The 12,970-nt window shown below is 54.3% G+C and overlaps 4 protein-coding genes across 4 annotated transcripts; 2 read left to right on the top strand and 2 right to left on the bottom strand.

The window, feature by feature from the left end:
* Window positions 1-1,868: 1,868 nt before the first annotated feature.
* On the top strand, window positions 1,869-4,958 carry B0T26DRAFT_644187 (uncharacterized protein; the record flags this gene model as incomplete). The annotated part of the gene is made up of 3 exons (XM_060437607.1): window positions 1,869-2,000; window positions 2,124-4,737; window positions 4,813-4,958. 3 exons carry the CDS (start codon window positions 1,869-1,871, stop codon window positions 4,956-4,958), a joined length of 2,892 nt encoding a protein of 963 aa, XP_060298999.1.
* A 996-nt stretch (window positions 4,959-5,954) lies between these two features.
* B0T26DRAFT_643711 (Phosphoenolpyruvate/pyruvate domain-containing protein) lies at window positions 5,955-7,204 on the bottom strand (the record flags this gene model as incomplete). The annotated part of the gene is made up of 4 exons (XM_060437559.1): window positions 5,955-6,260; window positions 6,396-6,710; window positions 6,825-6,992; window positions 7,073-7,204. 4 exons carry the CDS (start codon window positions 7,202-7,204, stop codon window positions 5,955-5,957), a joined length of 921 nt encoding a protein of 306 aa, XP_060298998.1.
* Window positions 7,205-9,841: 2,637 nt separating this feature from the next.
* Window positions 9,842-10,795, top strand: B0T26DRAFT_605430 (zeta toxin-domain-containing protein; the record flags this gene model as incomplete). The annotated part of the gene is made up of 1 exon (XM_060435811.1): window positions 9,842-10,795. A coding segment is annotated over one exon (954 nt), but the record flags the coding sequence as incomplete, so codon positions are not given.
* Window positions 10,796-11,002: 207 nt separating this feature from the next.
* On the bottom strand, window positions 11,003-11,992 carry B0T26DRAFT_674687 (uncharacterized protein; the record flags this gene model as incomplete). The annotated part of the gene is made up of 1 exon (XM_060439737.1): window positions 11,003-11,992. The coding sequence occupies one exon, from the start codon at window positions 11,990-11,992 to the stop codon at window positions 11,003-11,005; it is 990 nt and encodes a 329-aa protein (XP_060298996.1).
* Between the last annotated feature and the right edge of the window lie 978 nt (window positions 11,993-12,970).

Genomic DNA, 12,970 nt, shown 5'->3' with positions numbered 1-12,970 from the left:
GGGCTGGGGGCAAGGTCTAGAGCCTGGCTCACCGGCGTGTCTCCGAAAACGCAAGAGAAGCGGGAAATGATGTGGGTGGAAACTGGCTCGGTCGCGCCTTATGGGCAGTCGATGCTGCTGGCAGGTTAGTGTTTTACCTCAAGACGGAATACGGAGTACGGATTACACCTACCGTACCTTGATGGAGCTTCAGAAAAGAGGCGGGCGGTACTCCGAAGGCGGTGGTGTTATCAGGGAGCCTTATCGCAAATTGCCCGTTTTTGCACCTCAGTACGTACCACTAGCGTCCCGTCGTCGGCCTTGGCCAATGCACAGCGATGGCCATGTGTACCGGCCAAGTACCTAAGCCCGTTGATCACAGGTGCAGGCTCTCGAAAACCGACCGGGTCTGGACCTGGATCGGTACGGGCGCATGACTTGCTCCTGGCTCATCATGTCTTGCCTCCAATTGGCCGGGGTTGGTGGGTCGCGCATCACGGGTCTGGTGTCACTGGTTCGTAGCTCCTCGCTCAGCGACCTTTGACCTCCCAAGAACCTCAGACCTCCAAATGCGGTCCCACTGAGCTGCCCTCTCCCGCAGTGTCCACTGCCAGTGAATAATGCAAGGTATTCCGTAACTTAGTTGGACCCGCCCTCCAGCCAAGGTGATCCACAATCCCGTGCCTTCCGCTGTCCTACACTGTTTTCAGCAGCCCAAACCTTGGGGCAAGCTCCCCTGCTCCTTTCTGCCGCTGCACCCAGCAGGGCTCCTACCTACCTTGGCTACCGCGCTCGGCAGCCAGGCCGCCATCGTCACCTTTCTGCCTTCCGCCTTTCCAACCTTCCCTCCCTTCCATCTTTCTGCCATTCTGCTCAGCTTTCCGCCTTCCTTCTCTTTTCCTCTCAGTTTCCCATCCCCGTTCCCTTTCAGCCTGTCGATTTTGGACGATATTTCTCTTCCATCATCACGTCTCTAGGACAGCCGCAGCGCAGCACACGCCTCGACGCAGGGACCGCCCAAACTAGACGCTCTGTAGCCGACCCCGAGTCTGAGTCATTCAGTTGACCTTGGACGTCAGCGTGCCGTGTGGAGCTGCATTGCCTTGCCTTAGCTACCTATTACCTACCCTTGGGTCACCTATCGACACCCATTTCGACAGCCGCCCAGACTCCAGGCACAGTCGGCTTCCCAGAGCTTGGACGCTTCTACCCTTTCGCCCTGTGCCTCAAATCCGTCGTTACCCCAGACTAAACAACAGCCGCTACCCGGCCTGGGCTGTTCCGTGCCCTCCAGTCTTTCCGTAGCAGGCCGCCAAATAGCGTCTTGTCTCTGTGGTGCCGCCACCCCCTCCAACCACAAGCAACAATAGCAGCACAAGCCTACCTAGGTCTCCTTGGGTGTTCATCGTCGCCAGGTCTCCTGCCTCGACCTCGATCTGCACACGGTACGACAGCAACACAAGGCATACACGTTCTCGCACAACTCAAAGCCGGCTCCCCCTCCCCACAAAAGAAGCTCAGCCAACTCCTCTTTTTCCTACGAGGCTTTCGCGTAGCCAGCAGCAGTGTCTACTCTACTCTCCCATTTCCTCTCCCTAGTCTGGCGTCCACCTCCACCTACCTCAGACCTCCAACCGTCCACCTCGTCACGGGCCTCGACTCCAGCATCCGCAGAGCATCCACGGCTCGTCGCCCAGACTTCCGCCTCGAGCTCCTCGTCTTTCTCGCCCCTGCCCATCCATCCCCCTAGACAGTCCCGCGCAGCACCACGATCCGTCTGTGTATACATGACGACTCCGTCACCCGCCGACGTCTTTCGGATACTATAAGCCCCCGGGCTCCTCGTGCCCAGCACAGCTTCCTGCCCTCGCCAACCACCACAGGAAGCCATGGCTGACCGCCCGTCTGCCGCCTCATCTTCGAGGCGGCATAAGCTGGGCGATGATGCTGTCGGTCAGTTCGTCATAGACCAGGAGATAGGGAAAGGGAGCTTTGCCCAGGTGTACTCTGGCCGACACAAGGTCAGAACCTCTCAAGTTATCTTCACCTACCTCACTTCGAGCGTCAGGCCTTGATTGCTCGTCTTTCTAAATACCCCCTTTGCATTTGGCTCGCCGCTAATATTCTTCTTTTTACTTCTACAGGTCACCGGCGCTTTAGTAGCCATCAAATCTGTCGAGCTCGCTCGCTTGAACAAGAAGTTAAAAGAGAACCTCTATGGCGAGATACAGATCCTCAAGACGCTTCGTCATCCTCACATTGTCGCTCTCCACGACTGCGTCGAATCAGGTACACACATCAATCTCATCATGGAATACTGCGAACTCGGTGACCTATCACTATTCATCAAGAAGCGGGATAGGCTGGTCACCAACCCCGCCACGCACGACATTGCGCGGAAATACCCCGTCCTTCCCAATTCGGGTCTAAACGAGGTCGTTACTCGCCATTTTCTAAAGCAACTTGCCAGTGCTCTACAGTTCTTGCGAGAGGGCAATTTCGTCCACCGAGATGTCAAGCCGCAAAACCTGCTTCTTCTGCCGTCTCCGTTATGGCGAGAAGGCAACAGGATGGCCAAGCACATTCTGAGCGCCAGCCATGACTCTCTTACACCTGCAGCTGGGGTACCGTCGCTCCCAATGCTCAAGCTGGCCGATTTCGGCTTCGCGCGTGTCCTGCCCTCGACGTCCCTTGCCGAGACCCTTTGCGGCTCGCCTCTTTACATGGCTCCTGAGATCCTCCGTTACGAGCGGTATGATGCTAAGGCAGACCTATGGTCCGTGGGTACAGTTTTGTTCGAGATGGCTACAGGGAAACCGCCCTTCAAGGCTGCCAACCACGTTGAGCTCCTCAGGAAGATTGAAGCGGCCAACGACCTCATCAAGTTTCCTCGAGAAAGCGTCGTCAGCTCTGATATGAAGGCCTTGATTCGAGCGTTACTGAAGCGAAATCCAGTGGAGCGAATGAACTTCAAGGATTTCTTCAACCATACGGTAATTACGGGTCCTATCCCGGGTCTTGTTGAAGATGACGTCCCCAGAAACGAGAGTCTGCTTCAAAAGGAGATCAAGTCAGCTGCTGCGGTGGATGAGCCGCTTGCGGCGTCTCGCAGGCACTCGTTTGCTCGCCGATATCCCGCAGACCAGGACGGAATCCGTGAGACGGGAATCCCTCCGTCGCCTAAGCAGCGTCGGTCCTCCCCACTCGCGACTCCCGTCGAAGCCAAAACCAATCCTCTGGAACAGATGCCAAGCTCGCGCGAGCGTATGAGCTACTCACCTCAACAGGAAGCAGGTGAAGGTTTGGGAATCCGCCCCGCCCCCCAGTCGTCTACCTCCGCACCCTCGCGGCCAGCTTCGTATGTCGACCGACACCGGCGATATTCAAACGCTTCGTTGAAAACGCAGATTCGTGAGGCCCAGTCACCCCAACTGTCTCTGCTGGTGGAAACAAGCAAGGCCAGGCCCAGCGGCAAAACGGAGAAGCCCATCAGCGATGCGGAGAAGGCTGCTCAAGATGTAGCATTTGAGCGCGACTATGTGGTTGTTGACAAGAAACACCTCGAAGTCAATGCACTTGCGGACCAGATATCTTTATACCCGCAGCAGCCATCATCGCCCAAGTCCGGCCAAGTCATCAGACGTACTTCAAATGCAGCGGCTAGCTCGGGCTCCAGGAACATTCTCATATCGCAGGGCCGGAACGACCATAACCGACAGGGCTCTTACGATAAGGCCTTGTCCAGCAGCCCTGGTTCGGCAACTTCGGTAATCTCGAAGGCCATTCAGGACGCTAGTCTCCGCCTGTTTGGCATCAAGTATTCGCCACACCTTCTGGGTAAGGGTCAATCGCCACCTCAGATTTACAGCCCGTTCCCGGCTTATCCAACTCCGTCGGCGCCTGTTGGCTTGCTTGTGGATGGAAAGCAGAGTGCGCCCGTAGATGAGGATTCACGTGTCGCGCAGTGCATTGAAGATTATGCAACACGAAGCGACGTTGTTTTCGGCTTTGCCGAAGTGAAGTACAAGCAGCTCATTCCCCTGGCGCCATCCATAGAACACGGTCTAGGTGGCATCCCGGTCGATAAGCCGGCATTGGACGACGAGGATGGGCTCACGATTGAAGCAGTAGTCTCACTTTCGGAGGAGGCCTTGGTTTTATACGTCAAGGCTCTGGCTCTCCTCGCAAAATCCATGGATATCGCCAGCCTGTGGTGGACCCGCAAGAACCGGACGGAGTCGAGCAGCAGTGTGCATTCAGCTGCTCGAGATTCATCAAACAGTCAGGCACTAACGTTGAGAATCAACGCAGCAGTTCAGTGGATCCGGGCTCGCTTCAACGAGGTGCTGGAGAAGGCGGAGGTTGTCCGACTAAAGCTCATTGAGGCGCAGAAGCAACTGCCCAGAGAGCATGCTAGCCACCCGGACAACCATACAACCGAGGCAGTTTCGACGAGCAGCTCTGGTGCTGAAGGTGTTTTTCTAACGGCCGGCATCAGTGCTGAGAAACTCATGTACGATCGCGCTCTTGAGATGAGCCGCGCCGCTGCCATCAATGAGATAGCCAACGAGGATCTTGCGGGCTGCGAGATCTCCTACGTAACGGCGATCCGGATGCTCGAGGCCGTTTTAGACCAAGACGATGACCACCTGCCCAAACGAAGAGTATCAAGTGCGTCAAAGGACGAAAAATCCGTCGCTGTTTATGACGAAGGCTCGGGGGAGATGAACAGCGACGACCAGCAAGCTGTTCAAAAAGGTATGGACATTCAGACATTAAATCCCTCTGCTTCTTCGGCGATGATAGAGCACTTTGCTAACAGCTTGCCTACAGTGATTCAGATGGTGACCGGCAGATTAGGGACTGTCCGGAAGAAGCTGCACATGATTGCTACGGCATCTCGCGCCCAGCATCAACAACAAAATCTGGTTCGGCGGCGCAGCGGCGACATTCAGCCTCGCAGCGTGCCTGCCGTTTGACACCAGTGAGGTCTGACGAATAATGATCATTGACGAAGATATTCAAGGCTCTAGTATGAGCTTATGCCCCACGGCTATCATTTCTGCCCTCCCTTATTCTTGGTCTCCCCAAGCCGGCTGTAGGGAGGGATTTTGCTCTCAACCTTTTCTTTTTCGGAAAGGCTAATCATACATTGGAGTTGGTGGTTGCTTTCGATAACTCTGCGTTTCATTTCGAGCTATATCATATGGAAGCTTTTTTCTACGTTGGTAGGATGCTTCATGTCCCAATCCTTGGCGTTTGCAGGACGGGGCAGGTGTAGCTGCGATTGTTTTTTTTTCTATCTTGTTTGGGTGTGTCAATAATGGGATCCGGTAGGGGAGTTGTTCTATCGGTTCCTCGGTTCCTCGGTTCCTACCTGTTCAGCTTCATAAGTGTCGGGAGGGTATTCTACCAGGAGTCGGTTCCTCGTGGCTAAGAAGCACACAGGATTGAATGACTCTGAATTTACCGGCAAATGGGAACAAGCTTCCTTGGCGCTAAAATACCCTTGCGGAGTTCCGGCTTTTTCTTTATTCGTTCTCTTTCTAGCATGGGACGGGGTTGGGTCACTTGGACCGCATCACGGCCAGCTTCAAGTCCTTGCGCGTGCGCCTATTCGTTTTATGTACTTGTGAGCTGCGGCTCCCTTTCTCTTGGGGCGCGGCTGGGGCGAGATGTGTGGCATGTGTCTTTCATCTCCTGGCTCCTCTTGGTATGCTTCTTTTGCTTGGTGGGTTTGTCTTGCATTCATGGAAGCGTGTATAAACTAGATTGTCTTACATCAGGATACGAGCTGCGATTAGCGTAGCCAGGAGAACAAGAATGCCATGCTCCCATCAGGGTTGTCACCGACTGTCTGTCTCCTATTGACACTCGATTTCACCGTAGCAGCTACCTTCCGTCGTGAGTATTGGTCGGTGCTATGTTCCTTCCTCTATTTGCGTCTCGCGGACTCACTCGCTCGCTGTAGGCTCTCACACGCCATCTGTAAAGGCCTTGCCGCTCATCTCCTTGTCAAATTCGGCGCACTCGCTCAGGCCGCAGAGCTGAAAGATTTCGCGGACACCGCCAGCGACCGTCTTGCCATCGGGGCCGAGCCGGTCCTTGATAGCGCCCGTGCTCTTCAACTCTTGGGCGGTCTTTTGGAGAGCCAAATAGGTCGACGTCAAGGCGAATAGCGGCCAAATGACGATCTTGTACCCCATCCTCTTGGCCTCTTGCGCGTCGACGAGCGGCGTCACGCCTCCTGCAACCATGTTCAGGAGGCAAGGGGTTGGAACCTGTGATGACTATATCAATATTTCTCTTTCGCTGAGCTCATGGTCTCTCCTCTTCTAAAACCTCTCCGGCATATCAGCCGGGAAGGGATAGTGATGAATGAGAGATGAGGATTTGAAAGGGAGTTGGGAACCGACCATTCTCTGAACAACCTGCTCCATCTCGTCGGCCGTCGTCATGCCCTCGAGGAACACCACGTCGGCGCCCGCGGCCACGGCGGCCCGCAGCCGCGCCAGCGCCTCGTCGAGCCCGCGGCTCTGCAGCGCGTCGGTCCGGGCGATAATGACGATGTCGTCGTCAAGGCGCTTGCGCGCGGCGACCGTGGCGCGGATGCGTGACGCGAACACGTCGGCGTCGACCAGCTCCTTGCCCTGCAGGTGCCCGCACCGCTTCGTCGTCACCTGGTCCTCGATGTGGAGCCCGGCGACGCCGGCGAGGATATACCGCTCGACCTTTTTTGCTTGGGTGTTTTGGTGGGTAAAATGAATGGAGGAGACGGGGTTTTGTTTTTTCCAGGGCCGGGGATAAATAGGGGGGAAGGGAAGGGAAGTAAAGGGAGTGCTCACTGAGCGCGCAACCATTACCGGGCCGCCAAAGCCCGTGTCAGCGTCGGCAATGACGGGCACGGTCCGGTCTAGGCCGGCTATAATGGCGGCGTTGCGCACCATGTCGTCGGCCGTGGTGAGGCCCAGGTCGGGCATGCCCAGCAGGCTTACGGCAGTCCCTGCGCCTGTCTTTTTTTTTTTTTTTTGGTAGAGTAAGTTTTAGTGTATCGAGGCTCGGCTATGGCATTGTGAGAGACGGAGCAAAATACCATGTACAGGTTCTCGAAGCCCTGCTGCAGACACACACGGGCCGAGAGGCCGTCTTGCACGCCCGGGCAGACGATTATTCTGTCCGGGTCGGCGAGCTGGGCCCGGAGCTTGGCGCCAGCTTTGTTGACCATTGTGGGATCTTTTGTGAGGTCACTCTGGATGCGTGTGAATAAAAGACGCCGATAATGTCGATAACGTATAAACAGATGGCATATATATCTTGTTAGGTATCTTAGGCATGTAGGTAGGTGATGGCGCAGCATTATTGGCGCGAGCCAGCTTCTGGGTACCTATGACGAGACGAGCTCCGTTCTCGTCTCCGCTCTCAGCGCATGGCCCGGGATTCGAGGGGCCGTCATCCTTGGGGTTTCCGCAGCTGCTTCTCCGCACCAGGTCCGCCAGCAACATGGGGAACCCCCTTTCCGCCCTCCCGAAATAGGCGTGGAGTTGGTTGATTCAATGAATACCCATGTCATTAGAGTGCGGATACATATAGTTGCCAGCGGTGGATTCAGTTGGCACTTGCAAATTCTGAGGCGGCCGAGTATATCAATGGTCCGTTGGTGTACCTAAGTAGTCCTGGATGCCGCCTTGCTGCGAAACCAACCAAGTGAACATGCTGAAAGCAAAGGTTCATACACATAAATTAACGGAAGGGTCTTAACCTCAGGTAAGGTAGGGTCCCGCAGCATAGGTAGCGCCCGATCGCGCAACGTGATGTTTTGTGTTCGTGTTGGTAAGGTTTTAATTTACACCTCCCGTGCTCTTTCCTTGCACTACTTATGGGACCAGTCGGGTGCAGGCAAAGTATTAAAGCGAGGGCGTGGGGGATGTGGATTCCTTCTTATTGCCTCCTTTTTGTGGCAGGTAGTCTTAGATCGAATTTGGTAGTTACGAGTTGCTGATATTAGCAGTACCCATTACTACAAAAGACCTTATACTAGACTTTTTGGCAGTTTCTTCGTTCGCGCCTTCTAAGACAATTAATTGTTGGTTTTTCGCTCTCTCCTTCCTGCCCAGACCCAAACCAAACCCCAAACAACTGACAGTCTGGAACGTACGAGCAACTTACACATTTTGCCCTTAACTTTTTTTTTCCTTGGGGGGTTTTTTTTCTGGCCGGAAGCTTTCTTTACTGACTACAGGAATGAGGGGACGGCAATTTTGTTTTTCTTACGAAGTGAGCACGAGTCATGTATTTGTATACCTAGGTGAGGTAGTTGCGAGAACCAAGGTAGAACCAGTAAGGGAAAAGAATAGTCGAGAGCTGCACTGCCGCCCACTCTTGGGAGAGGCGTGTTAGCTGTGCGGAATATTAGTCTGATAATTTCACATCATCGTTGTTGCGAATTAATCAATACAAACTCGTATTTTACCGTTCAGTAAAAAGAATTACTTGATGCTAATACGTTAAGGGGTGGGCAGACAATAAATTAGGTTGGGTGTGGGTGCGTTGGTGCGCTTGGCTGTTGCGGCGCGGTGAATACCTCCTACCTTACCTAGGAAGCCTCCCTAGAAATTGGCATTGATACTTCAATTATGCTTCCCTTGATGGGCTAATTCGCTTTGACTGTATGTATATGTATGTACATACGTTAGGAGCGGGCTTTGACGTCGTGCTGCGATAAGCTAGCAGACGACTATCGGCTCAGGGGCTAAGTAAACAAAGCTGAGGATACCAGGGGGACCTATAATAAGACCCAGAAATATACACGGGATGCCACCAACCATACAAATTTTATTGACGTTCCCCTTTTCTGTTTTCCGTGCTTTGGGACAAGATATCTTCACCATTAAGTGGCACATGTGCGCCTCCCCGACCTGTTGAACTCGTATCCGCGACTACCTTGCATATCTTGGAGACAGACATTTAGATAGGTATTGACATGACAAAAAATAATGTCTATTCGAGTCTGTGTGCCCCGGACTAGCCGGCTTAACACCCAGGTGTTCCGTGTACATAGCTATCTAAGGTAACTGACTGTACCAACCCGGTCAGCCCATACTGTACATGATCCATCATTGAGTACCTGCCCCCTGTATGTGCGTGCATACTGTACAGCAGAGCTATGTAACTAGCCCCTGCGGCGATCCCCCATTCTTTTTGCCGCACGTCTCTAGTATCCATGCTAACAAACTGTCGAAGCTTCTCCATCCTTGTCCGACTGGGATTCTAGTGTACATAGGTCATACATAGTACTACCTCCCTACCGTTGGGGGCGGGACCCGCTGTAAATGTGGCCTGTGCGTAAGTAGGTATGCAGACGTGGGGTCGCCTTTTCCAACGATATTTACCGAGTATTCAGTAGTCTAACTCGAACTTCTCCCCACGCTTCTCCGATCTCCCTTTACGTAAAACGCCTTGAATCGTTGATTTTGTCGTTTGCTTCCAGTCCATCCGCTTTCTTGGCTGCATCTGCATCAAAGCGCATATAAGTCCAGGCCATGTGACCCCAGATACTGGGAGTTTTTGTTTGTGCTTCGTCGGTTGTTTGCACGATCTGTGGTGCGATGCAGTCAATCTGATCGTTCGTTTCCCTGCATTGCATGTCTTATGAGATCGATCGATCCTCTCAAGTGCAAGTATCACGCATATTCTCAGCTACAAGCCATTGCAGTCAATCCAAGACGTCCATATTTCTTTTCCCCATTAGCCAACCAACTCTTGGATACCCGTACCCGTACGTACGGATTACCTGCAGCCATTTTGTCACGAGAGGGGCTACTTGTCTTTTATCACTTGGGTTCGTTCATCGACGAACGTAGTCATGGCCGGACTTCTCGAAGCATGGAAGCTACAGCCCCAAGACCGCCTAGCGATATTCGACAAGGAGATCGCCCCCCATGAGCTCCAGCCCTACCTGCATCTCCACCACCAAGATGACGGCAAGAGGCCAGTGGCCGTGCTGATTGTCGGCCAGACGGGCGCCGGGAAGACGCGCCTGGCTCCCGACCTGACCAAGGCCATGGTCGACGGGAGCCGCACCCTCGCCCACTTCATCGCCGACACGTACAAGACGTACCACCCTCACTACGCTGAGTGCCTGGAAAAGGCGCCCGAAAAGGCTTCCGTCCTGGCCGGCCTCGACGCCCGCATCTGGCTCACCATGGCCTGCGAATACGCCGCCGACCAGCGCCTCGACGTCCTGGTCGAGTCGGCCTGCCGCCACCCCGACGACTTCTGCGACCTAGCCGAGCTGTTCCACAAGCGCGGCTATAACGTGCGCGTCGCCATCCTTGCCGTGCCCGAGGCGCTCAGCCGCCTCGGCATTCTGGTCCGCTACTACCGCAACCTGCCCGAGGCCCAGTCTCGCAACCTCCCCCTCCGTCTAACCCCTAAGAAGGTCCACGACGACAGCTACGCCGGGCTGGCCCTTGCTGCCAGCTTCATTGACCAGAACCCGGCAGCCGATGCCGTCATTGTTGTGCGCAGAAATAACATGCTGGCCTACAAAAACGAGCGCGCGGCGACAACTGCAAGCGGCGGCACCCGAGCTTGGCAAGCCGACGCCGGCGCGTCTAGGAGTCTGGAAATCGAGAGGACACGCCCCCTGTCGCTTGAAGAAAGACGCACGGCCGAGAGTGACGTCGAAGAGCTCAAGAAACTGCACGATCCCAAGGTGGACGCCCAGATTCGGGAAATCGAGGGCTATCTAGCGAGTCTCGCAGCTGGTAGTGATTCCGGACAGCCGCTGCTGCCCCCTCTCGAGCCTTTGGATGCTGCCAAGTTTGTCATACCATTCTCGAGTAGTAAGCCAATCCAACAGAAACTAGCTACCGTCTATCACTATGAGGGGCAGGAAATATCAACAGGGGTAAACGGGGAGTAAAATGTTATTCGTATTTTTGCTTTCACGACTAGTCACAATCCGGTCTTGTAGATACCACGTTTCGGTATCATCACATTGGGGGAGATTTAGACAGGGGATTCAGGAGGAGTGGCTCTCGAAAGACGAATCCTCGGTCGAGCTCCCTCCCACTTCACTGGAAGGGGTTTGAATTATGTCTTCATCTTCCCATACCGAAGCCCCTGTAGGCTTCGTATCGGTTACTTCTTCAACAATCGCTGCCTTTGCTTGCTCCTTCATTGCCCTCACGTTGGCAAAGTATCTCTGCCACGTCTTTGGCGACCAGAGGGGATCGTCCTTTGCGTCGGGCGCATCATTTCTGTGCCATGGAGGCAGCTCAAACCCCTTGGGCTCGGCCTTGACCGCGGCGTCCGTGACGCCTGCGTACACCCTCCGCTCGCCCTCGAGGAACTCGCGCGCGAGGCCAAACACGTCTTCGACGGTCAGCTCGTCGCTGCGCACGTAGGCCCAGAACTCCTCCCACCACTTTGGCAGGCGGTGACGGAAGAAGACGGCGGACATATCGGCCGCCGTGATGGGCGGCGCGGGCGTCTCGCCTCGGAACGGCGCCCAAAACACCGTGTCGAGGTCTGCGCCGCCAAACGTCGACTGCAGCACGCACCACCTGCACCCGTGGCGCACGCAGCGCGTGCAGCGCGTGTCCTGCTCCGTCTCGAACAGCTCCAGCGAGCACAACAGCCCCTTGCCCGCGCACCGAAGGCACGGCATCATGCCGCTGCGCCGCCGCTCCGTCGACCGGTTGAGCATGGCGTTGTAGTGCAGCTCGAACATGATGTGCTCGGCGAGGGGCCGGTCCGCCTCTGGCATGAAGATGACCTGCTCGTCGTCGCCCGCCTTGTCGTCATCTTCGTCGTCGTCCTCGTCGTCCTCGTCGTCGCGCGGCCTCACCCGGTGCCACGACTGCATCTCCGACACTCGAAGCCCGTACTTGAGTGGGTTCTGCTGGAACTGCCGCATCGTCCGCCGCACCTGCGCTTTGCGGAGCAGCTCCGGCCACTCGCCTTCGAGCGGCTTGTCAAAGGCGTCGTTGTACTCTTGTACCTTGTTCATTCTTTTTCGTGGATGGCTGTCCCTGTCTACCCGCCCGTATCTACCCACCTATTCGTGGTGGCTGCGTTGCGATGTTCTGTTAGAGAGTCCGTAGCAAGATGCTGACGAATAACAAGAATAAAAGAGGGTATGATGGCGGCGAGCGAGCAAAAGCCGAATAAACAAGTCAGGCAATGAATATGTATCTCTCCTAAGCGGCTAGGTATGTTTGTGAGAGAATAGACGGGATACACCAACAGCGCCAGAATCAGACTTGGTGCCGCGTCTTGGTTTATTGGGGCGGCACATATATACGTTGCTTTTCTTTCTTTGCCCTCCTTATTGTTCCATTATTGTATGTTGTGTTTTGTGTCTGTTGCTTGATGGCTTACACAGAAAGCAACAAAGAGAACTCTTCAAAAAACAACCAGTACCGAATCCTCAACAGACTTGTAGCTTATATGAGCAGGAGTCTATTGGTCAGCGACGAGGCTGTCTTTCCTTTCTGGAAGATGTGGCCGAGACAGTTTTAGCCAGTCAGTTCGGAGTAGTCAGAGGCAATACACGAGACCAAAGGCAAAGAAGTAAAACCTGAAGCCTATATAGGTAGGTAGTTACCTATAAAACGCCCCGAAATCAAATCGACCTCTCGATTTCCCAGCAAGCATGAGCCCGTACGAAAAAAAATAGGTGCCTCGAAAACACAAAGACCGTACAAGATAAGACAAACCAGCGAGCGTTTCAATTCCATATCAGAAATGAGACTAGACACTTGAATAGACAATTGAAGGCTGATTTCTAGCTTGTGAACACGGCGCGAGGAGAACAAAGGAAGAACCGTACATACCTACCTTAGCTAGCGAGTTTATAGCGAATAGAATTGTCTCAGAACAACCAGGCTCGTAAAACAAAGAACAAAATGAGAACGGACAGCTGCCACCGTAGTCTTTTACGGTATGCAGAAACATATCGGCGTCTCTACCGGCTCTACCGATGTTA

This window comes from Lasiosphaeria miniovina (assembly GCF_030549165.1).
Source record: "Lasiosphaeria miniovina strain SMH2392-1A chromosome Unknown B0T26scaffold_3, whole genome shotgun sequence".
NCBI classification, from domain to species: Eukaryota; Fungi; Ascomycota; class Sordariomycetes; order Sordariales; family Lasiosphaeriaceae; genus Lasiosphaeria; species Lasiosphaeria miniovina.
This window is presented reverse-complemented; position numbering and strand designations above follow the sequence as displayed.